Consider the following 27,503-nt stretch of genomic DNA (forward strand, 5'->3'; position numbering starts at 1 on the left):
GGAGATGAGACACTCTGCTGGGCCCCCCACCTCTCCTCTTGCCTCTGTTTTGCTTTATCATTTGCACTTGAACGTCCTTGGCTGTTAACCCCGTTCTAGTCCTGTCTCACCCGATGCATTAGGTGCTATGCAATCATTCATGATCCTCATTTCATAAAGCCAGACCTGCAGGTGTATCTCTTCCGTTTACTTCTCCCCTCCTCCCCCATGATTATTATTACTCTACCTAAATAACACTAACACAATGGTTTCTTCCGAAATCTCAATAATATCGTTTTGCTGCATGCTTTTAGTTCCGTCTGAGTTAAAGAGCATTGTAATGAAGGAATCTGGTTGGGACCCAACTGGTATCGACCTCAGTAATCTACTCTGCTACTATGGCTTCTCCCACAATCGTGTTTGTTTGGATATGTCCCAGGAAATCGAGTGCTGTCCCATGGAGTGCTACCGAGAACCGCGCTCCACTCCTGACCACTCTGACGATCACTTTTCCCTCCTCATTTTGTCCCCAGCAGAAAGGATTATACAGCATTGCCTTGGCGTCCTGTAGTGCCAGGCTTGGCCGGGCATGCCATTATTGGCTGCAGATCTCCCATCTAATATAGATCCAGCCTAGATTTGTGCACTAAGCCCCGGCCCTCCGCGCCTTCTCGTTGGCTCTCTGTGGGATAGCACCTGCCTTGCGGTCCAGGTGATGGATAGATGTTTGTCTTATGCTCTGTGTTTTCTCAGTTCCATATTGGATTCATATCCACGTATGTTCCCACCACAAGCCACAACCTTTTATTATGTGTTTTTCAGATGACTTGCCCCCAGTCTGACATAGCTGGAGGGTCACTAGGAGTGCCACCATTTTATGAGAATTCCATAGTGTAGGGAGCACAGTGTTTTGTCACCATACACTAGATTTTCTTTCTTTTTTTTTCTTATTTGCTTTGAAATTGTAAAGCTACCTGTTTATTATATATCCTTTTTATCGCATGACTCAGTTCTCACAAAACTTGTTCACTGGTGAAGAGTCAATGACAGAGGGAAAGGGGGGGTCAATTTTATTACTGGAATATTTTCGTGTTTTTTTTCTCCCCCTCCTTCTCTCCCCAATCCGTCAGGATAACATCGGACATCGCTTGCTGCAGAAGCATGGGTGGAAACTTGGCCAGGGCCTGGGGAAATCTCTTCAGGGTAAGTGAAATGCCAGCGTAGACTTCACTGTCTTCTGAAATGTTTATCATTCAGTCTTCATGTGCTTCCTGCACTTTCCTCTTCTCGCCTTTTTTTGCTTTTCCACTCCCCCCTTCTGTTTTGCAACTGCAAGAGGTGCTAAATAACACAGACCAGGGACTTGTTGGAAAGCCTAATTCCTATGAACCTCTACGTTCCTTATAAATTGTAGTGCGGAAATGGACTGGTGTTGTCTGCTGTGCGTTTTGTGCTTTATGCTCTTGGTGATGACTTTCCAGTGAATATTGCATCTAGTCTACGTACGGAGTCTGCAAGAATTAGAAAAGAATAAAGTCTATTTAAAGGGATTTCTGAGAATTCAGTATCGTTGAGGTATCCTTAAAGACCATAACTACTAGATCTATGTGGGTCTGACTTGCCGTACCCCCACCTTCAACAAGCGCTAGATCCTCTTCATTGTTTATGCAGGTCCATACTTTGACTATCAGCTGTTCTTATTATTGTGGGTCACTGCAGCTAGGGAAACTGAGCTCCAATATCTGGCCCATCCACTGTTAAGTGTACTTACTGACCTGGAAAAAGAACGGAATGTGCATTAGTTTCAATTGATTGACAAAGTGCTAATAGTCTGTCCCCAACCCTGGTCCTGGAAAACCCATTTAACACCTCACCGCTGTGTCATTTAGCATTACATCATGCCCGGTAGTACTTTGCTATAATAGTACACCAGGAACGGTGTGGGAGTTGCCTGTAATATACTGCCTGATTTCTGCTGCAGCAGCCAAGATCGGAGCTTTGATCACCGTCCTTGCAGTTAACGCTCGCATTGGCAAATAAGTTAGACAGTGAGGGGGTCTCACACTGCCACCCCATCAGCCCCGAAAGGTTCCCATCTGTCTCAACAACCCAACTTTGTTTCCCAGGGCTGCCATTTTACTAGCACAGAATGACTGTTCAAGCCAAGTATAGGCGCTTGGGACTTCATTGCTGACCAATCATTTCTATACACCTTCCAAAATGCTTGGTTTCCATCTGTCTCCTCCCTTCTCTGACTCTATGACGCCAGAGCTGTCAATCAAATAAGGGGAGTAAAGATAGAGGGTAAAACTGGTGGGACGGTGTATATTAATGATTGACCCCACTTTAAAGTACCGAGCGCCTGTGAACAGTCACTTTGCTGACAGTCCCTTTAAATGTACCTTTCCACCTACCGGTATGTGTTTTCCACCCATCTCAATCCTTTTCACACAGCTGTAGCTTTATAATGCCAATCAAAGAAGGAAAGTATGGGATAGAAAGAACAAGCAGGTGGGAAGGTGCACTTAAATGTTTGGCCTGCCATAATGCACCGATCCCCTGTACTTGGTTCGAAGAGTGTACTGACAAGAGTCCCTTTATGCATTGCCACATCAAAATATTAGGTTACCCATAATTGTCTGCCAGCTGAACATCCCACGCTATGATCATCTTGTTTTGTGGAAAAAATAGATAAAATAACCAAGTGAGAATTGTTATTCCTGACTCCCAAAAATAAAAAGGAACTAGAAAAAAAGTAGAAATGGAATAAAAATCTATAACTAAGGCTGGTTTCACATTTGCGTTTTTTTGGGTGCGTTTTTGCGGTAAAAAACGCAAAAAAAGCATGGTGAAAAAACGCATGCAAACGCTGCGTTTTTTTTACGCATGCGTTTTTGCATGTGGTGTAAAAAACGCGGCGTTTTACCGCGTTTACATGCGTTTTTTCATGCGTTTGTGTTTTTTAAACGCATGCTGAGAAATGTGTGACAGCTGCCAATCATTAAAAAAAAGTAAAAAACCCACTATAAACAGAAATAGTTAGGGTTAGGGGTAGGGATCATAACCCTAACCCTAAAGGGATCCTAACCCTAACCCTAAGGGATCCTAACCCTACCCCTAACCCTAAGGGATCCTAACCCTACCCCTAACCATAAAGGGGTTAGGGGTAGGGTTAGGATCCCTTAGGGGTAGGGTTAGGATCCCTTTATCACCTTTACGTTGGGTGGTGGCATATTAGTGTGTTTTCAGGGTTTTTAATAAAAAAAACGCATGCGTTTTTTAATGCAAAAAACGCATGCACCAAAAAACGCATGCGTCCCCATTGACTCCAATGCATTTTTTGACCCAAAAAAACGCATGAAAACGCATGCGTTTTTTTTTTGGTCCAAAAAACGCTTCTAAAAATACTACAAGTAGCATTTTAGAAAAAAACCGCATGCGTTGCAAAACGCGACCAAACGCATACACAAAAAAACGCATGCGTTTTCAATGTTAAATATAGGGGAAAAAAAGCATGCGTTTTTTTGAAAAAAAACGCAGCAGACAAAAACGCAAGTGTGAATCCAGCCTAAGTTGTCTGTTCCTCAAATGGATACCATTAAAGACCTTTTCCTTCAAACTCAATGTAAACCTAAAAATCAGCTATGGATCACGAAAAGCAAATGTAATCATATTGCCCCTCACACGTGTAAAGCGCCATGGAATAAATGGCGCTATAAAAATGAACAATAATAAAATCTACTTCCCTCCATCACTGGGTAATGTGAGCATCACAAAGTACAGCATATCTGCGAATTTGAAATACTTTTTGCTAAAGAAACCACTGTTTTCACCCGTGGAGTTGGTAATATGTAGTATGGTGGACAAACGCAGGAGCGTAGAGCAGGAGACATAACTACCTAGTGAGAATCCAGAGGATCAGTGATTGGTGTTTGGGGGGGATAACATGCTCACGTAGGGTCCTATTACATGGTAAAGAGAACTTGTTGTGCAGCTCCTCTCACCAGAGCGGTCATATCTCTACTCACTTTGCTTTTCTTCTACATTGTAACCAGCTCCTGCAAACTAGTGATTGGAAAACGTCATAAGATCTGACCGAAACGTCACGTTTTTGGATTGCTGAACTATATCTGGCAACTTGACAAAAGTTCCAAGTTCTTTTTACCATGCGTCATTGGGGGATCGGGACAGAGCACCCAACTAATAGTGACTGCTGAACGTATGAGGACCTATAGGACTAAGTCTCCATTCACTGTCTTTAGCATGTGGGGTGCGAACAAGATGCCGATCATGCAGCCATCACCATTTCCTTAATGACTTGTATCTCGTCATGCTGGCAGTCTGCTCTAAAAATTCTTCCTGATGAATCATAAGTGGTGAAACGCGTTGGAGTTATGCGAATAATTAGGGATGTTGGCTAGGACAGAATGGGAAGAATGTGAAGGAAGACTGGAATAATCGCGGCGTGAAAATAAAGTATGGCACAATACACTAGGTGAACAGGATAAGTAACGGATCAAAGAACTAACACAACAGTGAAACGTAACGTGGGTGATTGGCATATGAGGGGAGGGTAACATTATAATTTAATGGCAGCTTGTATTCTGCCACGATTTTCGACAGAATGGAGTGGTGTACAGCAATTTCGACACCCTCTTGAGAACACCATGCAGAGTACAGTTGACTTCTCCCATTGTCCTGCACAGTTACCAGGATCGCTCTGCGAAATGGTTAAAACGCGGGATTAGCTGCTATAAGTGCATAGTGGTTTTTAATCTTTGCTGCTATCGGGCGGCTTTAGTGTAATTACTTCCTAAGTATGCACTACCTTTGGACACAGAAACCATTAGCAAGTCCTTGTGTGCTAGCAGCAGGATCTGAGAGAATGGTGGTCTTACTGGATAAGGTTTCTCAAGCCCTCCAGCTACAGAAGAAGCCGAATAATAGACATTTCATAAATAATTTAATCATGTGACAATTTCCTGGCACTGTCTCTGCAGGCTCTGGGCACATATCCAGCCCTTCTTGTGAACAAACAAATGGCTTCTTTTGGTTTTGTACAGGCAAGGATGTCCTTCCAGACTTTTTAGGGTATGTTACCGCGGTGGTGTGTCATCTGCATGCACATTATTGCTGCTACATATAATTTGCAGATCCCATTCACAGCACTGTAAGGCTCACATTCGTGTTATGGTTTTCGCTCATATTGAACTTGTGCTGATCAAGATGAGTTCTTGCTGACCTTATTGGCTTACAATAGGATTTTTTTGGTTTTCCACCGTTAAAATACCTTTATTGGCAAGGCTTTTTCTATTCCTGATGTCAAAATCCAGTATGGATCCCTGAAAATGCCAATATGGACAGACGTCTAAAAGTACCATTGTAGTAAAAATATAGCCTATATAGTACTTGAGTAGTCAATGCATCCATCAGATGAAGGCTGCAGATCGGTTTCCTACAATGTAATAGGACACCCCTAATATCCCATATGTGTACTAGACTGGTGTGCATTGCCTTGTAACGCTTCATGCAGCCCTGCCTGACCCATCTGGAATATTCATGGCCTGAATGTAACTCAATCCTTCTATTATATATTTAAAGCTTTCGTCTTTTACACAGACCTCACAGGGTTAGGTTACCTGCTATCTCCAGACATAAAGGCTTGTCAGCTGGAAAACAGTTATGGGAGGTTGTGTAGGTGAAGAATTGGACTTCTAACAGGCACCTGAGCTTCTCACATTTTACATAAATCCTATACATATGAGGTCACATCAAGTTAACACGGTGATAAATGGCTATACATGATAAAATGGCTATACATTAAAGGGGGTGTCTGGTGGAAAAAATAGTAAGGTATTTAATGCGCCGATGTAGTTCTAATAGGTCAGGTGACCCCCATCTCTGGGAAGTCACTCCATGCCGTGGGTTGCCCACCTTACTTCTGATTCTATGCTAGGCACAGTTTGGCGTTTCCTGTGTCTGCACCATATCGATGTGTGGAATCTCCTTGCTTTCATAGCTAAGCCAGCCCCCTTTACTTACAACTATTTCTCTGACTGCCTGCACAACTGGCAGTAACACAGTACAGGACGTTTAGTCACGTGATGCCCGTTGAAGCACTAGGCAGCCATCTAAAATACAGCTGTGTGGCCATTAGTTATAGCTACCTTTTTGGACCTGCTCTCATACATTAATGTCCGTGTTTGAGTGCTGGCTTGATAGGATAGATGGCTACAAACAAGAAAACACAGCAGCACTCTGTAAACGCTAAGATGTGTGCAAACACTGAATAAATGAAATCGGAACTGCATTATTGCTATATAGCTTACAGAAGTGAAGGTTCTTAGGGCATAAATTGGCTAATGCATGTGTGCCCATCAACCACAGCAAGGTGACCTTGATTTGATGGGTACCTAATATTTCTCAAACATGACTCTCCTGTGCTATAAGCCCACATTTAAATGGGCAGGTAGGATCCAACACTAATTAAAGACACCCTTGGGCTGATGGGAAGAGGGCACAGTCAACTGACCACTATCTGCCCATTTAAATGTAAGCTTATTTCCTGGAAGAGACATGTTTGATAAGCACCGTAATAGGTTAGGTACCCTTGTTGATGGGCACACATGAAATGGCCAATTTATGTGCTTCGAACCTTCATTTTTGTAAGTGATTTTCTATGTAGAAATAATTCAGTTCTCGCCTCCTATTCTGTGTTTGCATACATCTCGTCACTTACAGAGGCTGTTGTGTTCTCTTGTTTATATATCGTGCTTACATTGCAGCTTGCGCCTGTTCACACTATCTTTATTCTGTAAGGAGGTGTTGGACAGTTTGTTTTTTTTGTAGGTAGATTCTGAGAACAGGGTGCCAGGTCTATTCCAGGGATGGAGTTCCCATTAGTGATCTGTTGCTTTTCGTCAAAGTGAATGATTTGACAATACTATATTCCTTTGACCAGATGCCCCCGGGGTCAGACACAATCTGATCGCAATTTAATTAAATGTCTTGTGCGTGTGACACGAAAAAATGTTTTCCAAGCTAAACAAAATAGGATGTATGATAAAGGCACAGATCAAAACAATACAATAGACAAACTGAGATAAATACAGAAGCTTTTTTTACAAACGGCACATATAGGACCAGACACTTAAAAACAAGTATGAAGAGCGCGTATGGTCACCTGGTAAGTACCCTGCCCCAGACACCCCTTCATTCCACTCGCAGGACCCCATGAAAATATATATTTACGGTAATACAAGTACACACAAGGCAAAGTAATCGCAGCAAGTGATTGAAAAACCTAAACCAATGTGACGAGAGAACCAGACCAAGGAGTCTTGAGGTATGGAGTGAAAGGGGTTGGGTGCCCCCCAATCGTTACATCCCCAGCAGGGGCTTATTCAGGAGAGGTGGGATGAAGTGCCCTTACCCCTGGAGAACCAATGGTTTGGTTGTATTGCATTGCTTTCATTTTTACATTCACTTTCTGTTGTTACTTTACCATGGGTATCCTTGTATGCTTTTTTTTTTTTTTTGCCATCTTATTAAATAGAGTTCTTATTACATGTGTTTGGGACAGGACACCTCAGTCCCCTGGGAATCTTTGGAGCTTATGTGCTCTTTTTAAAGTGAACCTGCACCAGGTTTGGCCGATAAGAGATACGCAGGTCTTGGTCTGGCGCCTCCCATCTTCTTACGATCCCCGTCCTCCTGCTTGCTCCTTGCTTGCTGTCGAGGGCAAAGCAAAGTACTGCAGTGCTCGTACGCCCGGGGCTCTTTGACCATTCCTAGCACTGCAGTACTTTGCTTTGCCTTCAACAGGGCAGAGAAGTGCGCCTGTGCAGGAGCGCTGTGCTGAGACGCGTCGTCCACACCAAGCAAGCAGAATGGAGGCGCCGGACCAAGAAGAGCGACGCCTATCGGACCGGACTGCCTCACAGGTGAGTATAATAAGTTATTTTTTAGTTTTTCTAGGTTGGGTTGGGGCAGCTATACAGCATTATAGAATTCTGTATATCACCCCTGAAAGGTGATGGCCGTATCTCATATCGGCCAAACCTAGTGACAAGTTCCCTTTAAGCCCTCCATATACATATTAGACTGTCAGCCGCACTTGTTATTAACAACATTTTCATCTGACACTCTACTGTTATATGGTAGTGTTGGCCAACTGATTGTTGGGGCAGATGTCGATTATACATGTCCTATTTCGGATGGCTGATTGCTTTGTTGTTTTGGAGGTAAGTCGCCCCCACAGATGTCAGGCGCGCTTGGCCAAATGAAGGCTCCGGCTTATGGGAGGGACGGCAAGATGGATATCCACCGAGGCATTTTGTCCGACAGTCATGTAAAGTAAAGTTGTCCGTCTCCCAACCCCCTTACCCAAAAAAACAAACAAAAACAAAACAAAAAAAAAATGGTTTGTAGTGTCCTACATGTGCTGTTTAGATTAAGCTTATTTATTTCTTTTATTTTTTTTATTCTGGCAGCCTGTGGGCTGTCGTCTTCTTACCTTGTCCTTATCACACACCCTGTTCTTTGCCCGGCTCTGTATACATTACCGCTGTGTGGCACTTGTATTGGCATTTCAACTATTGGTGCTTGGCATTTAATAACAATGCTGCGAGGAAGTGATCGAGATAACAAGACCTTGGAAGCCTCAGTCCTTGGCATGGTCTTCATAATGAGGTGTGTGCATTTATGCTTTGAGGTGCTGCTAAGTTTCTGTTTTGGAATGTTATAGGGCTGACTGTTGGAGGCATCAATTACTTATCAGGTGTATACATTTCTAATATACTTCTCAGTGGATCTGCATATTAGCATCAATAGCACCCGAGCCCTTATGAATTAAGTAATGATTGGAGTTTGGTTCAGTAGAAACACTGGGGTTTTGTCAGCGAGTTATATCATGCAGTGCAGCCATATACGGTAACTGTGGTGTACCTGCCTTGGGCATGTAATATGAAGAGTTACCAACTGATGACACCCAGGCCGGCCAGTCATGTCAGATGTAATGCACAGCCGGGTTGTCTGTCCTGCCTCTGACAGGGAGGGAAAGCCTCCATTCGTTGTTGTCATACTCAAGAAGGACATATGGACAGAAGTTGTCACGTAAGACCACTCCTTTTTAAAGCTGATCTGTCTCCAGATTGCGCAATACAAACATCACATATCAAATGGCTCTCAGACTGAATAATCCTGGTGTACTTACTTTGCTAATCCAACGGGAGAATGGCTGTGCAATCTATTTTAAAAGTTTTCCTGCCTGAAAAAAAATTCCTGGCTTTTTTATTTCATGATTATACAGTCACTAGATGGTGGCCCAATTCTAACGCATCGGGTAATCTAGAATATGTATGTAGTTTATTTGTGAAGTTTTCAGAATAATACAATTTTACACAGGGTTCGGCCGGCCGGGCCATGACCAATTAGCGAAGCATGGTTCAAATTCTGCCCTAATTCGCGGCCGGACTACGCCTGTCGCTGATTGGTCACGCACGACCGGGAACAATCAGTGAAGCCAGGGCCGTCTCCAGGTTTTTGAGGGCCCTGGGCGAAAGAGTCTCAGTGGGCCCCCCTCTTTAACACATACCACGATTCATGGTGCACAGATACAGCAGAGAAATATACCACAGCCCACTTAGCATATAACACAGCCCATGTAGCATATAGTACAGGCCACGTAGTATATAACACAGCCCCCCACGGAGCATATAGCACAGCCCACGCAGCGTATAGCACAGCCCACGCAGCGTATAGCACAGCCCACGCAGCGTATAGCACAGCCCACGCAGCGTATAGCACAGCCCACGCAGCGTATAGCACAGCCCACGCAGCGTATAGCACAGCCCACGCAGCGTATAGCACAGCCCACGCAGCGTATAGCACAGCCCACGCAGCGTATAGCACAGCCCACGCAGCGTATAGCACAGCCCACGCAGCGTATAGCACAGCCCACGCAGCGTATAGCACAGCCCACGCAGCGTATAGCACAGCCCACGCAGCGTATAGCACAGCCCACGCAGCGTATAGCACAGCCCACGCAGCGTATAGCACAGCCCACGCAGCGTATAGCACAGCCCACGCAGCGTATAGCACAGCCCACGCAGCGTATAGCACAGCCCACGCAGCGTATAGCACAGCCCACGCAGCGTATAGCACAGCCCACGCAGCGTATAGCACAGCCCACGCAGCGTATAGCACAGCCCACGCAGCGTATAGCACAGCCCACGCAGCGTATAGCACAGCCCACGCAGCGTATAGCACAGCCCACGCAGTGTGTATAGCACAGCCCACGTAGTGTGTATAGCACAGCCCACGTATATTGCACAGCCACGTAATATATATAGCACAGAGACGTAGTATATAACACAGCCCACGTAGTATATAGCAATGTGGGCACCGTATCCCTGTAAAAAAAAAAAAAGAATTAAAATAAAAAATTGTTATATACTCACCTTCCGTCGGCCCCCGGATCCAGGCGAGGCGTTTAGCGATGCTCGGTGAGGCGTTTAGCGATGCTCCTCGCGACACTCCGGTCCCAAGAATGCATTGTGGTCTCACGAGATGATGACGTAGTGGTCTCGCGAGACCTCAATGCATGGCCCGGAGCGTCGCGAGGAGCGGGAAAGGCGCCGGAAGGTGAGTATATAATAATTTTTATTTTTATTTTTTAACACTAGATCTTTCTGCTATTGCTGCTGCATAAGCAGCATCAATAGTAAAAAGTTGGTCACACAGGGTTAATAGTAGCGTTAATGGACTGCATTACACCGCAGCATAACGCGGTGTAACGCAGCCACTAACCCTGTGTGAGCGCTGACTAGAGGGGGCACTGACAGAGAAGGAAGGGGCGAATTCGCGTCCGGACTGTGCCCGTCCGCGACCAGTCAGCGACACGGGATTTCCGTGACAGACAGACAGATGGAAGTGCCCCTTAGACGATTATATATATAGATTCTGACATGGATTTTTAATGAAGCCCATCAGTGTGATCGTTATTTAATAATGCATACCCTTTATTTTCTGGTGACCGGTCCACATTAAGTGATATATCTGCTTTCTGAGGCTTCACCTTGTAGCAAGTTATCTTAGTGCTGTTTATCAGCCAGCGCCCAGTAATGACGGTCGCTGTTGCCGGAGGTTAGCTCATGACATCTGTCTTTTTTTCCATCTTTCCATCATTCTGTGGCTTTCCTCTCCCCCCATCCTCTATGGTGAAGGACACAAGCTGTAGAGACCTCTTGCTATTCTTCCCTTCCTTCCCTGAAGAAGCCTTGTCTTCCTGCTCGCCACCTCCCACCCCCTCACCTCGTGATCGCTGCCTAACCAACCGTGTTTCTTTTTTACAGCATAATACCCCTGGACTTGTTGTGGTGATGGTAAACTTAGCCGTGGTAATTGAAACTTTCTGTTCAGACTGACTACCTTTTTGTCATCAGTGCACCAATGTTAGGCTTCCTCTCTTTCTGTTCTGTCGTAGCGTTCATATATTGCTTGGACCGTCCTTTCTTCCTCTGTCTTTCCATGCACACGTGTCTGGTCCTTGTCCATTATAAGGGACATGTTGAAGGGGCGTTTTTTTTATTTTATTTTATTTTGTGTTTCCACTAAAATAAATAATTGCAGCCTGCCCTCCACCCTTCCTGACCTTTCCTCCTCTTCTTCCCTTTTCCCTTCAGTTTTCTCAACGTTAGCTGGAGGCCTGTGGGAAATAAATTATAAATGACTTTTCAGAAATTCTAACACTGTTCAATGTGGATTTTGATTATTTATTTTAATTTTGTTTTTGTTTGCGCCACACGATTGAATACTAGCATTCGCTATAAGTGGGTAATGATAGGATGCAGGTTGTGGCTCAGAACAGAGGCAAAGGACTAAAGGTGTTTGGAAACCAGGCTTTTAAAATTGAGGAACAGCAAGGCTTGATACACTATGATAATGAATAAATGCAAATGTTCAACTTTTTTTTTTTTTTAATTTTAAATATGAATACCATAGCTTATAAATGATAGCTTATATCGTATTTCTCAAACCATTGTAGAATCTGCAAAATGTTATAGGAACAAACCGATGTGTAAGTAAAAGCAAAAATTTGAAACGATGGCCAAAACATATTCACTTAAATTGTATATTCCTGGACCTTTATAGTATGATATAGATAGAGTACACATGTAAAAGACAGTTTAAGTAAATAAAATGGAAGGTGCGAAAAGTCTCCCACGCTAAAGCTCTTAGTACTGGAGTTTCGAGAGCAGTATCTGGTACCTGTCATCCAGCTAAAATGGATATAATAATAATGTTTATTTTTATATAGCGCTAACATATTCCGCAGCGCTTTACAGGTTGCACACATGATCATCGCTGTCCCCGATGGGGCTCTCAATCTAAATTCTCTATCAGTATGTCTTTAGAATGTGGGAGGAAACCGGAGAACCCGGAGGAAACCCACGCAAACACGGGGAGAACATACCAAGGACTCCAGCGCTGCAAGGCTGCAGTGCTAACCACTGAGCCAACGTGGATATGAAGGAAGACCTGTCCACTGCTCTCACCTATACTGAGTAATTTTTAGTTGATGCTGAAAGTAATGTGAAATCTACACTGCAACCCTCTTTCCGATCAAATCTTGGTTGTAAGAAGTCACCTGCTCAACAGTAGGAAGATTTCAATATATTTTTTTTGTTGTTGTCCTCCAGTTGGTGCTTCTCCACTGATTCTGGAACAGTGTTCCTTTTTCTTCTCTATCCTTTAGTTCCAAAATCATCCCCCATAAAGTAAAGGTGCAGAGCTTTCCCATCAAGCAACTGGACATATACCTCCATATATTCTCTGGATGTGGCCATGTTTTGATTGGCTAGCACTGCAAGAGGAGAAAAAGCAAACGCCCACTGAGAAGTTCTGTGGTATCCACCTAGTTGGTTGAAGGGGGAAAATGTTTATATTTTTGGGGTTATAACTTAGGAATAAAGAGGCACAGAAGGGGAAAAACCTGTTGCACAATCGGAGGAACAATACTATAAATGATAGTGAATGGCCCTTTTTAAGCTATCCTACATCAAAAATTGTGGACCAACAAAAAAAGGTTACTTTCTCCTGACCGACCACCTGCATTTTTACAACAAATGTGGGAAAAGCTGGCCAATGGCAGAAAACTGTAGAAAAGTTGATCTGCCTTGTTGGATATATATATTTTTTTTTTTTTGTGGTCAAGTAGTGTTGTCGAAATCGTTCATACTGAGCCACAGATTTGCATCCCATCAATGGGATCGTGACGGATATTAACTGGTGATTTATCATTTTAAATTATGGCATTGTCCTCTAATACCACAACTTTCTCAGAACAATTACTGTTGAGGTTACCTGAGTTATTGAAGCAGATACATGGACAGGCCTTTTGTTACTTAACACAGGCAACACATCCTCCTTATAAAGTCTGATTTTTCTCTTTCCAGTGGGGAGTGGACGGCCTCTACAATAAAGGTGACATTGTACAGTCATGCCTAGTGGCCTCCACTCTGCTGTTGCTTTATCAGTTTGGGAAGTGTGCTCAGTTTCTTCATGTCCAAAGTGTCTGCTGCGGAAACATGGGGACAGCTGTGGGAAGTCTGACCCATGCTTCTCCATTGGTGTGGGATGGCCCAAGGAAGGGTTGTGCTGTGTTCATCTTGGGCATGAGAAAGGCACAGCGCTTCCCATGTGTTTTCAGTGACTCTTTTGGACATGGCTGGTGCGCACTCTCCAATACGTTACAATTACATAATATGTAAAAAAAATAATATAATATGAAAAAAAAAAAAGTTGAACATTTTCATTAAATTGTCATTTTTGTGAATTTTAACTTACAAGGGTTATCTCATCAGGGAGCTGTTTTAGATGCATCTACTGGGGCAATCACCTGATCTTCTCAGGTCATGCTTTTGGCATCTGGCAAATGCTATTTTTAATGGAGCATGCCAGGCATTTTCCCTGTGAAAGTGTAATACTATATTTACAATATTGTATCATTAAGAAGAATGATAATACATATATTAGGACTACTCAAGTCCTCCCTATCTGGAGCCTCAAGCAAGAAAACGCCCTTTATGATGTCCATACACCCTAATCGGACATATAGGTTGTCCTCATGAGACAACCCTTTTATTATGGGAAGGTGGTGGGCTTAAGAGATTTGGCTATTATGGGTGTAAATGTCATAGTAGGAAGCTTGCGATTTCCAGCTAAAAATGGTATTCCGCAAGAAACCATTTTCAGACACGGCGCACTCTTCAGTCCTTTCCCTTATGGCGTGGCCACTGCTTTCTCTAAATTATACCATTGGGCTTATAGATTTGTATTGTGTAATATCTGCCTTCATCCTGTATGCCAAACCATCCATCCATGTGTAACCTTGAGAACCAAGACCTGTGAGGCTCCAAACTAGGAGAATGTATTAGTGGTGCAGTCCCAAATCCCAACTGGCCACATGTTATATGCCCTTATGGTAATCGTTATGAGAAGAGTAAAGTCAACCCCCAAGCTTTTTTTTTTCCTCCACTGGGTGAAGTTTACTTTTTAACTGCGGAGAGTCTCTTGTCTGCTTTGTGTCCACATTTATGAAATATGGAACTCCCTTTAAGTACAGTTTACCTACAGATGAGGAGCACTACCAGCTATCATGTCATATTAACAAAGCAAAAATGCAATTAAATAAAGAAAACCGCTTGGAGTAGAGAAATGTATGGCATGTATCAGAGTAGTAATCTGATTTCTGACCCTGAATCACTGTTAAGTTACCGTATGTTAGTATATGTCTATAAATGTAATAAAGCACTACTTCAGGAAAGCTTCGAAGAAGCTTTAACTCTTTCATTCACCTTTGTGTTTTCTGTGTCCCCATGTGTAGGAAATAAACATGCAGAGTATATATAAAAAGGAAACAAGGCGCTAAATAGCACAGTAAAACCAGGATAAGCGGCAAGGACGGGGTTACAGCTATAATGCTCCCCCAATGGTGTGCAAGGAACAGGTAACACCAGGGACACCAGCTCCTGCTCCATAGCAGATAGATCAACCACCACCTCCATAGGGTAGATCACAAGGTAAAGTTGAAATGTGGACTTTGCAGGCAGAGAACATCCCAAATTCAAGAAGAACATCTCAACTTTTTTTTGTCAGTGAAACATATTAAAAGTTCCATCAAACCGCCTGATGAGGGCATTGGTCCAGTGCTGAACACACTGCTTGACTATTAGCGACTTAAAACTATTTGGATAGCGCCTTTGACTTTTGGCCACGACTCAGCTTTACCCTGTGGAATCGCCTTGGGCACTGTCATGTAGGTGTCGGCTGTTGTATACATTTTGCATAACCAATGCATATTCTATCCCTATATGAAGCCTTTGGAAACTTATTGACAATGCCCATTAGCCCCATGAGGCTGCGTCTAAGCCAGCAGACCAAGATTCATCAGAAAGGCACTGCCAAGATTTACTAGGAAGTGGAGAGTCCCCATAGATTATTTAAAAAAAAAAAAGGGTTGGAGCAAACAATACCTCTCCTGAGTAGCCTTGTGGCTAGTCTTCCAGCTATATAGTGCAGCTGGTGAGTGGTATTACACTGTCCGCCCGCTTCAGGCCCCCAAATTCTGATTACAGGTGTCTGAATTAATGGACTACCAATCCCTCCCATACCTAGTGCGGAAGGGATGTCAAGGCTGACAGTCACTTTAATTGTTGAGTGTCTTATTGACAGTACATTGAGGACTGCACCACACAATATAGAGCTGCCTTTTACCCAAGGCCTACATGTACAGCCTACTAGTAATGCCTCTGAATGGACATTGTCTGAGAACAAGCCCAATGGTATAATGTTCAGGTGTGTGCCACATGCATACCAGGTACCTGGGCAACCACATATTAACAAATTGTCTTTTTACACAAGGTGGGTATCCCATGCAGGTAAGTCCCCCCTCCCCGTGTCCCAGACGTACATCCCATTGTGATGTAACCTAAAAACGGAATCTGCACCAGTCTGAGATCAGATGCGGTAGCGAGTTGCCTATCTGCTCTTCCCTAATTGATCCCATCCCCGTTGCCCCATTCCCATTCCTGCTTTGGCTGGTTCTGAGTGGATTTCGGATACTCTTCGAAGCGAGAAAAACAAAATAAAATTCAATCTGCTGCTAGTTTGATTTAGTTGAGTCAATTCTTTATTTGCATCTGGTCTTTTTCACAGCTTACCAGGCACGCATGAGCCGTTCAGCTAGGGATATTTGGGTCAATTATTCCTTCCCTTTTATCATGCACTCGTAGTGTATTGCTGCTTGCAGCAAGTAGTTGTGTGCTTTTTCTTCTTTACCTTGTGCATTTCTGTTTTATATGTCCAGAATGTTAATCCACTAGTACATTATGGTATGTATCGGAAGGGAAAGGCCATCCCCTGATTGACCTATATGCCATCATGGGTGCCAGCTGGGCAAGCTGTGAGAATGACTATTGTTTGGTCCACTGTAGCTTTCTGGTCTCTGCACTTCAAGGCAAAATTGTCTAACCACCCAAACCCATTGAATAACCAATTCATCTCATCGTTTCACCGTTTTTAACTTTCATCCTTAACTGTTTCTTTTTCAGGCAGGACAGATCCTATCCCTATCGTGGTTAAATATGACGTAATGGGGATGGGACGTATGGAAATGGAGGTGTGTATTCTTGTTAATGGAAAATAATCACTGTATGGAATAAACCAGCCCAAACACAGCTTTAATCTGTTATTGTCATTCTTCGGAGCTACAGAATTTGTTATATAGAAAAATATAACGGAAAAGCCCTAAAAACTAAACAAAATCACATTTTAGGCAGCTTATCAGCTGTGAACATTCCTATGTGGTTGGATGTTCCCCCAAGAGGGTCCTGCTGCCAAGACCTTCAGCAACCACAAAGTTAGATTTTATGTAGCGCCACCATTCGGCAAAATAGGCATTACAGCGGGGCTGTTTAGACCAATGACTGATCTGTGTACTACAAGGACGTACTAGGTTCTGCAGAATTAGATTTTTTTTTATACTGGCTCTTTGCTCTGGGTAATTGATGGTCCACGCTTGTGTACCCCTTTAGTTCCTAATTGATACTAAGGCTGTGTTTTAAAAAAAAATATTTAAGAAATTCCAGGTTTTTTTTTTCTAATTCTTAGAAGTTTTAATGTTTTTACATATAATCCACTCATATTTCAGTTGGACTATGCAGAAGATGCCACAGAACGAAGACGTGTCTTGGAGATAGAGAAGGAAGACACTGAAGAACTAAGGCAAAAGTATAAGGTGATTCTCTCTGCTGTTTGTGGGTAGTGGTTCTTCCACTAAATATATTACCATTAGAGAATTCGCGGTAACTAATTGCTGGGGCACTCGCTGCGCTGTGGCTAAATGTGTGGAGGAACCACTGATGAGCTGTATACATCACATACAGTCCATAAAACGAATGCTGCTGACTACATGGGCTTCACATTCACACTACAGAGCCATGTGCATGTATGGTGCATCATTTCAGCACCCAATTGCGAAGAAACTTCTGTCCTAGGACTAAAGTCTAGTTGACATGTATGTCAAAACATGTATGTTTTTCTCTTGCAGACCCATCTTTTCCTTCAGGTGTGTTTTAGTTGTCCACTTGATTCACTAAGTATGTGATGGTGTGTCCGCGACTAAAGTCCAACCAATATACATAAGATTAATGTCGTCCAAACCTGCTGATATTGATGTGTTCGGACTTCGTTCTATGGGGGCCCAGGGTGATTTGTCAGTGACTATTTCTTACTGCTGATCCTTTTGTTGTTCCCCGAGATGGCAGAAAAGCCTGGAGGCGGCAGCTGGCTCATAGACAGGAGCGCTCCACCAGACGGCAGCCATCTAATATGTATGCTTTACATGCCATTGATCTAGTCATAGGATTGGTCATCAATATAGGATGTCCACACCCCAACAATCGGTTGTGTGCTCTGGCAGCAGAGGCAAGGCTTAATAATATATGGCCACTAAACCGTTTATGGAGTCATTGTGCTTCGGCTCTGTACGTTGTTTTACACTCTGTTGGAGGAAATAACAGCTGATGGTTGGGGCGTTGTGTCCAACTCCCACCTTGTTGATGTCCTGATCTAAGTTAAATGAATTTGTATCCACTGTCTTGCATTAAGGTCCCTACTTTTGATTTTCTTTATTCTTCCTAGTAGTTGTGATAATATTGTTTTCTAAATGTTTATATACTAATTGGAGATGTGTCTGCAGGATTTTGTGGATAAGGAGAAAGCCATTGCGAAAGCCCTGGAAGAGCTGCGGGCTAACTTCTACTGCGAGTTGTGTGACAAGCAATATCAGAAGCACCAGGAATTTGACAACCACATAAACTCTTATGATCACGCACACAAACAGGTGAGGAAAGATGCGTTCTATCAATAGAGGTCACAGCACTGCCCCTAAACATGCTCACACAGCCATATGTCCTCTACAAACACCTCTGGCTGCCGTTTATCACTTTGGGGAACTAAAGGTCACATTATAAAATTGAGTAATGTTCATGTGGTCTCTCTGGCCCAATTGTTGTGGGCATTTAAAAGAGCCTTGACCAAATGAGTTTGGCAATAGCTTACACCACGCATCCCATATAAAAAAAACTGATAAAAAAAAAAAAAGACCTCTTACTAATCAGATTGGCAAGAGATCTGGCAGAGAACCACAGAAATTCATACAACAGATATTGTAGATTTGTGTCTCTGGATCCCAAGTATATTCCTCAACTCTCTTCCTAGACAGATGAGAGGACCATGGCTAATTATATATGCAACGAATGAAGGTAGCAGGACACAATTCTCCAGGGACATTGTTTCTTTGATTTGCTTTAAGACTTTGCTTAAAGAAGCACTCCCATCAATGTTTTTATCCTCTTAATATATTGCAGGCATCATATTATGAAAACACAAAAGCGCACAGAGAGGTCAAAAAATACTCTGTTGTAAAAAGGTCACAGTAAATAAGCAAGTGCTAGTCAAAAAATGAAAAAATACAGGGTATTTAGTTAATACGTTTTTTTGCAAAAAAAAGTATGTTAAGCTGCTCCACCAATCGCCAAGGTATACCCATAATAGAGCAGTCCTGTCTAATGTATATAATCCCTATCTGATGTATTTAAAAACCTGATCATCTGTATAGTGCCTGTATGAACAGGGCTCAGAGAGAAAATATCCACGTTGAACATGCGAGATGGAACAGCTACAGTGCAAATGACCCATAGAGGAGTGGGGAACTCCCCAGTCTTGTAGAAACAAGAGACCAATTATAGAACCAAAAACACATGGGCCACCTGCATAGGCATCATATTATATAGCACTGTGCACTTAAAATTGCTCATTTTGCCCGTCAACCCAGCTGCTACTTCTCTTTTCTCTGCTCTATGTAGAAACAAGAATTCTCTGTTCCCTGCATTTATCATTCCCCAACTCTTGACCCAGCTGATTTGCCCCTCGCCCCGTCAGACTTTTGCAGTGACTCATGACTTGTGCAGAGAAAATTGACCTCCTGTTTCTACATAGAGCTTAGAAGGATTCAGCTCGTCCGTTTTTAATCACTTGATGTCATAGACCTATTGGAAAAAGGAAGAATTGGCTGGTTAGAAAGACAAAATGAGCAAATGTAAGTGCACAGTGCTACATAATATGATGATTGCAATATATTAAGAGGATACAGATTTTGATGGGAGTGCTTCTTTAATATGGACATTTTTGAGAGTTAATGTTGATAGATGTAGAGAAATTCACCTACAATGGTATAATCCTATTCCTGCATATACATTAAATGGAAGTATAGTCAGGACTACAGAACAGGAGAAGGTCTTGGCAATTCTGGTTACAGTTAGCTGAGCAGCAGTACTCAATGTCGGGCAGCAGACGCAAATGCAAAGAAGATTTTAGGGACTGAAGGATGACACTAGAGAGGTTACAAAAAATCCCCCCGCTGCCACCCCTTGGGAAGAATGACAGAGAGATCACGCACAATCCCTCTGCTGCCACCACACGTGACGAACCCGCACCTTGCCACCCCGACTGACTTCACTAAAAAGAGATAAAATCTCAACGTATTGTTACCCCTTTATAAATCACTGGTGAGGCCGCATGTAGAATATGGGATAGAGTTTTGGGCGCCATATTTTAAAAAGGATATTCAGATGTTAGTTAGTTCAAAGACAGACAACTAGATTATTACACAGGATGGAAGGCCTGTCCTATGATGAAAAGTTGGGCTTGTTTAGCTTAGAAAAAGACGCCTCATAGAGGATCTCATTTACATATATAAATGGCACATTACGAAGATCGTAGTAAAGACCAAGGGGCACTAATTAAGGGTGGAAGAAAGGTGATTCTCGCAGCTAATTAGGAAAGGGTTCTTTACAGTTAGAGCAGTCAGACTGGATTGCCCTACCACAAGAGGTAGTAAGGGCAGACACTTAAAATGACTTTTTAAAAAGGGCTCGATGATTTCCTCAGTACACATAACATTGTGGGTTATGGATAATTTGGTGACGAAAAATGTATAATTACTGGAGAAAGGTTGAACTTTATGGACCTAGGTCTTTTTTTCAACCTATGTAACTATGTAAATATACAAAAAAATATAAAATTCTGTCATAATTTTCCTTATAATGCGATGCATAACTTCCTTAAAAAAAAAAAAAAAAAAAAAACCTTTTTGTCTTCTGAGGGGTTTGATGCGTCTGGAAAAGTACATGTTCAGTGATGTGAGAATCATTCAGATTCACATCGTTAACCACATCGGAACCTGGAAATCGAAATCTGGAATATAGCTAGTGGATACGATTTACAAACCCTATTCACGCAGGGAAAATTGGAAGACTTTAGGGCATGCTGTGGGTTTACACTCTCAAATCCCTGTAAGTCTTCATTGCCATATTTAACCATTGCAATTGGAATCCCTTTTGTGGTGGGCACACTTTATTATTGCATTTATTTATATGCCCACATGATGGTTGGTATCCTAGAATAACTCAGACATCACAGCCAGATTAGCAGATAAACCCTGGTCGGGAGATTAGACCTGGCTTTACGTACTTAAATCTGTGTACCAGGCGGGCCCGCCTGAGGGGGCTACAAGGAGAATTTCACTATAAGAATTGTTAACTGAGGAAAATGACAAGTTGAGAGATTTACTTTATCTATAAATAAAAAGAACATTCATGAAAGCTTAAAATGTCTGTAGGTCAAAAGCAACTGATGTGGTATCTGTAGTGCTAAGAAAAATACTTGGTGATACAATATACTAGTTTCCCTTCATTAGTCTGATTGGTTTTCCACAATCACAGCATGTTCCCCAGTGTCTTTACTAATCATTTCTAAGGCTGCTGCAGTCTCTTTACTATGAAAGCTATGGATTTTTATTGTTGGAAAAATATATATATATTTTTTTTGCCTATCACACTTTTTATATGCAGAGGCTGAAGGACCTTAAACAGAGGGAGTTCGCCCGAAATGTTTCTTCTCGGTCACGGAAAGATGAGCGCAAGCAGGAGAAAGCTCTGCGACGTCTTCTTGAATTGGCAGAGCAGAGGAGGCAGTCTGAAAGGTGAATTGGAAAAGGGAAAAAAAATGTTCTTTTTTTTTCTACTTGCTGTTTTATCTCAAAATTTTATATTTATCTTCATTTTAAATTCAGTGCTGAAATGGCATCTGAAGAGATCAAAACTACATATTCGGATATTACTGCATGGTGTACATTTTTGTTATAATTTAAGACACTTATGTGGAGTAAATAATGAATTGGCCAGGCGTGCTTGGCCACACTGTTAAATGGCAATCTACTCACCATCTCTTACCATGTCTTATTCTAGTTGCATATTGGACATTGTTGACATTGTTTTCAATGTGACAGATTCACTTCAAACAAGTATGTGAACAGCACACAATTGCTCACTAATTTTATTTCTTTTTTTTTTTTTTTTTTTTTTTTTTAATCTATCCGTTTTAGCAGTGCTCCAGGCAGTGGTCCCATGTTCAAGACAACTACTATTGCACTTGATGATGACTCTGTGGAAGATGATGATGTTCCAGTCAGTACATGCTCAACCTCACAAGACAGCCCTAAACTAGTCCAGGAAGAAACCTTGTCCCAACCTGTCAGCACTGCTCCCATGCAACCCACTTCCCCAGCCATAACTTTTGGTTTCAAAAGCTCTTCTGGCCCATCCTCTCTTCAGAAAGTAGGTTTCTCCTTTTCATTTGCCAAAAAAACATCTTTGAAGTTAGAGTCCTCTGCCGCTGTCTTCAAGGACCATGGTGAAGAGGTGGGATCAACAGAGGAGGAAGAGGAGAAGGTACTAGCTGATCTTGTATGCTCTGTAAAGCCAGTAGAAGGAGAGATCAGCAAAGAGAATGAAACTAAAGTGGAAGAGGAGGAAGGTCAAGAAGATAATGGCGCGTCCCTTGCAAGCACTTTATCAAAACTGAAGAAGATGAAATGTGAAGAAAGGGGTACTCATGCTGGTGAACCAGAATACTATCACTATATGCCGCCTGCTCACTGTAAGGTAAAACCCAACTTCCAGTTTTTGCTATTCATGAGATCCACAGAGCAAACAAAGGTGGAAAATGTGCAGCAGAAGAATGAGAAAAAAAATGCTGTTACCAAGGCTAAGGCTGTCAAACAGACTGAAAATAAAAGTGAAAAGAATACTATTGGTGATGGCAAGGCTTCTGTGTCTCAGCCAGCTGTAAGCAATTCTTCTCCAGTTTCATCCAAAGTTGACAAAAAAGATGATGTGTTAGACAAAGAAGCATCTAGCGCTGCAAATGAAGAGTCTCCCAAAAGTTCCCCCACACCAATGAAAGAGCCGCAGGAGAGGCCCAAGCACCCAACAGGTCCTTTTTTCCCAGTCCTAAGCAAGGATGAGAGCACAACCCTGCAGTGGCCCTCTGAGCTTTTAATATTCACCCAAGCAGAACCTTCCATCTCCTATAGTTGTAACCCGTTATACTTTGACTTCAAACTTTCCCGAAATAAAGATGGAAAAGCCAAAGCTGTGGAGAAGCCCAAAGATAACCCAAGTACAAGCAAAGATGGTGCAACTGTTGCTGATTCAAACACAGAGCTGAATGTCACAGTTAAAAAAGAATCTGTCCCAGTGGTACATACTTGTGGAGCACAACCTAAAGTTTCCACTGCTACTTCTAGTGATGTAAAATCTGAATCCCTTGAAGAAGGGAACAAAGGTGAAGCTACGCGGAAGTCTCATAAGCAGAAAAAAAAGAAAAAGCACAAGAAGAGCGGCAAGCGAAAACGGAAACACAAAGAAGGAGATGAAGGTACAGAACCAAAAATGAAGAAAAGGAAGAAGCATAAGCACAAGAAGTCAAAAGTTTCTTCCAGAACAGTGTTGAAGGTAGACGATACAGAGCAAAGTACATCTCCTGCATTGGGAGGTCACTCAAAAGATACAGTGCCACTAGGAAAGCTGCGGACTAAAGAAGACAATGTGGGTAATCCTAGTAATAAACAGGACCTTCATGCTTCCTCCAAAGAGTCGGAGAACAAAAAAGTTAAAACGGAGCCCAAGCAATCACTTCTACTTCCTGCACAACCAACATCTTCCTCTTCTCTCAGAAATACGCCCACCAAGGCCAGAAACCGCCAAAGTAGTGCAGAGTATGATAGTGAAGATAATGCCAGTGGGAAAAAATCCATGTCTAGGTACAGTGATGAGTATGAGTCTGCAAGTGACCGGTCAAGAAGTCGGTCAAGATCTGGAAAGAGGCGACGGTCTTATTCTTCCAGTTCAGAAGGGTCTTCGGATAGAAGCCAATATAGTCATGATCAGAGTTATTCAGATAGTGACTACAGTGACTATAGCAGTGGATCAAGGAGGCGGTCTAAGCGACGGTCACCTGGTTCAGATTCAGACTCTGTGGCTTCTAAGAGACATTCCACTAGACATAAATATTCGTCATCTGATTACAGCCGTAGTCGTTCTAGGAGCCGAAGTCGCTCAAGAAGAAGTAGAAGTCGGGGTAGAGGAAGATCTAGTAGTAGTAGCCGGAGTCGGAGCAAAAGGAGCCGCAGCCTAACTGGTCACAGCTGGAAGCGCAGCCGTAGCTACAGTAGGGATCGGAGTACAAGTGTTCGCAGTCATTCTGGAAAAGGATCTCATGGGAGGGATAGTGTAGATAGCCGTAGAAGTGGTAGACGGGATTTTAATCGCTCTAAAATTTATCGCTCACAATCTCCACATTATTCACGTTCTGGTAGCCGAAGAGAGACCAGCCGAGCATCAGAAACCAGAGGAGCAAGTGGCACTAACATCCCCCGCATTAGCACTGAGAAAGATACAGGGAGGTGTTCCTTAACAGCAAAACAACTCCTAGAAAAAATCCAGTCTCGACGTTTAGGGAAGGCAGCAAGCACAACAGATGATGGCAACTCAAAATTAGGTTCAAAAGTAAAAGACCCACCTCAGGGATACTTTGGTCCAAAGTTGCCACCTGCTCTTGGTACTAAAACTACTCCACTCCCATTAATAGGCAAACTGCCAGTGGTTTCCAAAGGCACCGTGCATCAGAAAGGTGAGAATGAGTCTGGAGAGACATCAGTTTCCTTAGAAGGGGAGCAGGGGAAAGAAGAGAAGGCCTCCGTCCAGGTTGAAAATGTTCCAGAGTCTGAACCTCCTGCATCTGTAGCGGAGCCTCTGTCCAAAGAAGATTCTGTTTGCTGTGAGCCACCTGCTGAAAACCTTGAAGAGGGAACCGCATCTAACCCTTTGGGTAACGGAAGTCTTCCATTTCCACATCTCCATGGCAGAATGATGCCTCCACCTCCCGATTCTGAATTTTTTCATGCTTCAGCTTATCCTCCTGCCACAGTTGATCCAAATTCTATTCGGCCAGATGGGGAAGATGAGGAAGAGGAGGAGGATGAAGAGGAAGAAGGCTCATTGGCACCTTTAGAAAGCCAGCCCATCACTTTTACTCCAGAAGAAATGGAAAAATATAGCAAACTACAACAAGCAGCTCAACAGCATATACAACAACAGCTGTTAGCCAAGCAAGTTAAGAATTTCCCAGCAGGAGTTATCCCGCATGCCCTGCAGTCTGTTACACCAACCCTCCAGCCTATACATATTCAGCAGGCACCAACCCCAGTATCTGCTGCCTCTCTTACCACTGTACAGCATGCCATCCTTCAGCATGCGGCCGCTGCAGCAGCTATGGGTATCCAACCTCACCCGCAAGCTTTAGCACAGGTCCATCACATCCCTCAGCCACATTTAGCTCCTATCTCTCTTTCTCACCTTACCCACTCTCTAATTCCAGCCCACCCTGCTGCTTTCTTAGCTAGTCATCCAATACACATAATTCCTGCCTCTGCCCTACACCCTGCTGGCCCTCTGACTCTTCATCATGTCCCCCATGCTGCTCTTTACCCAACTCTGCTTGCTCCACGGCCAGCCACAGCTGCTGCTGCCACAGCTTTACACCTTCATCCTCTCCTTCATCCCATCTTCTCAGGCCAAGACCTGCAGCACCCACCTAGCCATGGGACTTGATCTGATCTTGGAGTATGCAGTATGTTACCTGACAGATTATGGCGCAATAGAAGGTGATTGGAGCCTGCCCAGACTCGCCTGTAGTGGGCAGTAAAGGAAGATGCCCTCCAGTAACCTGTAGCTGAATGGAGGAAATTATCCAACTCTTCTGGGTCATTTTCATAACTCTATCTTCCAGTTCTTCTGTGCTTCATTTGATTTTCCTGGCCCAGTTACGTTTTAACAGTTTTGGAGTCATAGATTAACTAAATGGTCAAGTTGTATAAAAGAAAATTACACATGAAGGTGAATATTACTTTTATACCCTGCCCAAAATTCTGTATTATATGTATGAAACCAACCTTTTACCGCAAACAAAAATAAGACTGGACTTTTCCCCAGATTTGGGGAACGAAAAGATGTCAATTCGACTAACAATGATGTGGGCCCCTCCATGTCCACAATGGATGGGGGTCTTGTGAGACATCTGCACTTTGTACTATACTTTTTCTTGCTGTAGTTGTATAATAATCTGAATTGCAAAACTATAGTTTTCAGCTAGTTTGCAACAAAATGTATTTCTGCTGCTGTGGCATGTATATTTTATCAGAATCCTTTTTTTTTGTTGAGGTTTATGTATGATACAATGTAAAAAAAAAGTAATAAAGAGAAAACCTTTCAGGATTGCAGAAAACATGTAATATTATAAAGTGTAATAAAAAGAACAAACGGTTTGTGTTACATTAACTGTGGTGTTATTTAATCCAGGAGGTTTAATCCTGCCTTGGGCCATTTCTGCGAACCTTGATCATTTTTAGTGAATCTTTCGGAATAATATAAATGGGAAATTAATGATTATGGACTTTGTTGCAGATGTACTTTTCAATATATTATATAAGTGTTCAAGACTGGAAAATGGATAGCAGTTCTAGTTTGGCTGCAGACACCTTCCTCCAATAAAGTAAACTATATATATATATATATATATATATATATATATATATATATATATATATATATATATATATATATATATATATATATATATATATATATATATATATATATATACAGTTAGGTCCATATATATTTGGACAGAGACAACATTTTTCTAATTTTGGTTATAGACATCACCACAGTGAATTTTGAACAAAACAATTCAGATGCAGTTGAAGTTCAGACTTTCAGCTTTCATTTGAGGGTATCCACATTAAAATTGGATGAAGGGTTTAGGAGTTTCAGCTCCTTAAAATGTGCCACCCTGTTTTTAAAGGGACCAAAAGTAATTGGACAATTGACTCCAAGGCTATTTCATGGACAGGTGTGGGCAATCCCTTCGTTATGTCATTCTCAATTAAGCCGATAAAAGGCCTGGAGTTGATTTGAGGTGTGGTGCTTGCACTTGGAAGGTTTTGCTGTGAAGTAAACATGCAGTCAAAGGAGCTCTCCATGCAGGTGAAACAAGCCATCCTTAAGCTGCAAAAACAGAAAAAAACCCATCCGAGAAATTGCTACAATATTAGGAGTGGCAAAATCTACAGTTTGGTACATCCTGAGAAAGAAAGCAAGCACTGGTGAACTCATCAATGCAAAAAGACCTGGGCGCCCACGGAGGACAACAGTTGTGGATGATCGCAGAATAATCTCCATGGTGAAGAAAAACCCCTTCACAACAGCCAACCAAGTGAACAACACTCTCCAGGAGGTCGGCTTATCAATATCCAAATCTACCATAAAGAGAAGACTGCATGAAAGTTAATACAGAGGGTTCACTGAACGGTGCAAGCCACTCCTAAGCATCAAGAATAAAAAGGCTAGACTGGACTTTGCTAAAAAAACATCTAAAAAAGCCAGCACAGTTCTGGTAAAACATTCTTTGGACAGATGAAACCAAGATCAACCTCTATCAGAATGATAGAAAGAGAAAAGTATGGCGAAGGCGTGGTACAGCTCATGATCCAAAGCATA

General features: G+C 42.6%; 1 protein-coding gene across 12 annotated transcripts in view; it reads left to right on the plus strand.

Moving 5' to 3' along the window:
- The window catches only part of GPATCH8 (G-patch domain containing 8), a 69,193-nt gene extending 42,917 nt beyond the window's left edge, over positions 1 to 26,276 (plus strand). For 2 of the 12 annotated variants that reach the window (XM_069751405.1, XM_069751408.1), the window contains 7 exons: positions 1,110 to 1,182; positions 11,334 to 11,378; positions 16,593 to 16,660; positions 17,192 to 17,278; positions 18,242 to 18,385; positions 21,456 to 21,586; positions 21,989 to 26,276. In XM_069751405.1, coding sequence (XP_069607506.1) covers positions 16,634 to 16,660; positions 17,192 to 17,278; positions 18,242 to 18,385; positions 21,456 to 21,586; positions 21,989 to 25,556 — 3,957 coding nt within the window. In that variant the 5' untranslated portion in view covers positions 1,110 to 1,182; positions 11,334 to 11,378; positions 16,593 to 16,633 and the 3' untranslated portion in view covers positions 25,557 to 26,276. Of the gene's footprint in view, positions 1 to 856; positions 1,183 to 11,333; positions 11,379 to 14,865; positions 14,990 to 16,592; positions 16,661 to 17,191; positions 17,279 to 18,241; positions 18,386 to 21,455; positions 21,587 to 21,988 lie in introns of those variants that run through there. The other 10 variants (XM_069751403.1, XM_069751407.1, XM_069751412.1 and 7 more) reach the window with 9 other exon arrangements.
- Positions 26,277 to 27,503: the final 1,227 nt, after the last annotated feature.

Source organism: Ranitomeya imitator, chromosome 2, assembly GCF_032444005.1.
Source record: "Ranitomeya imitator isolate aRanImi1 chromosome 2, aRanImi1.pri, whole genome shotgun sequence".
In the NCBI taxonomy this organism is placed as follows: domain Eukaryota; kingdom Metazoa; phylum Chordata; class Amphibia; order Anura; family Dendrobatidae; genus Ranitomeya; species Ranitomeya imitator.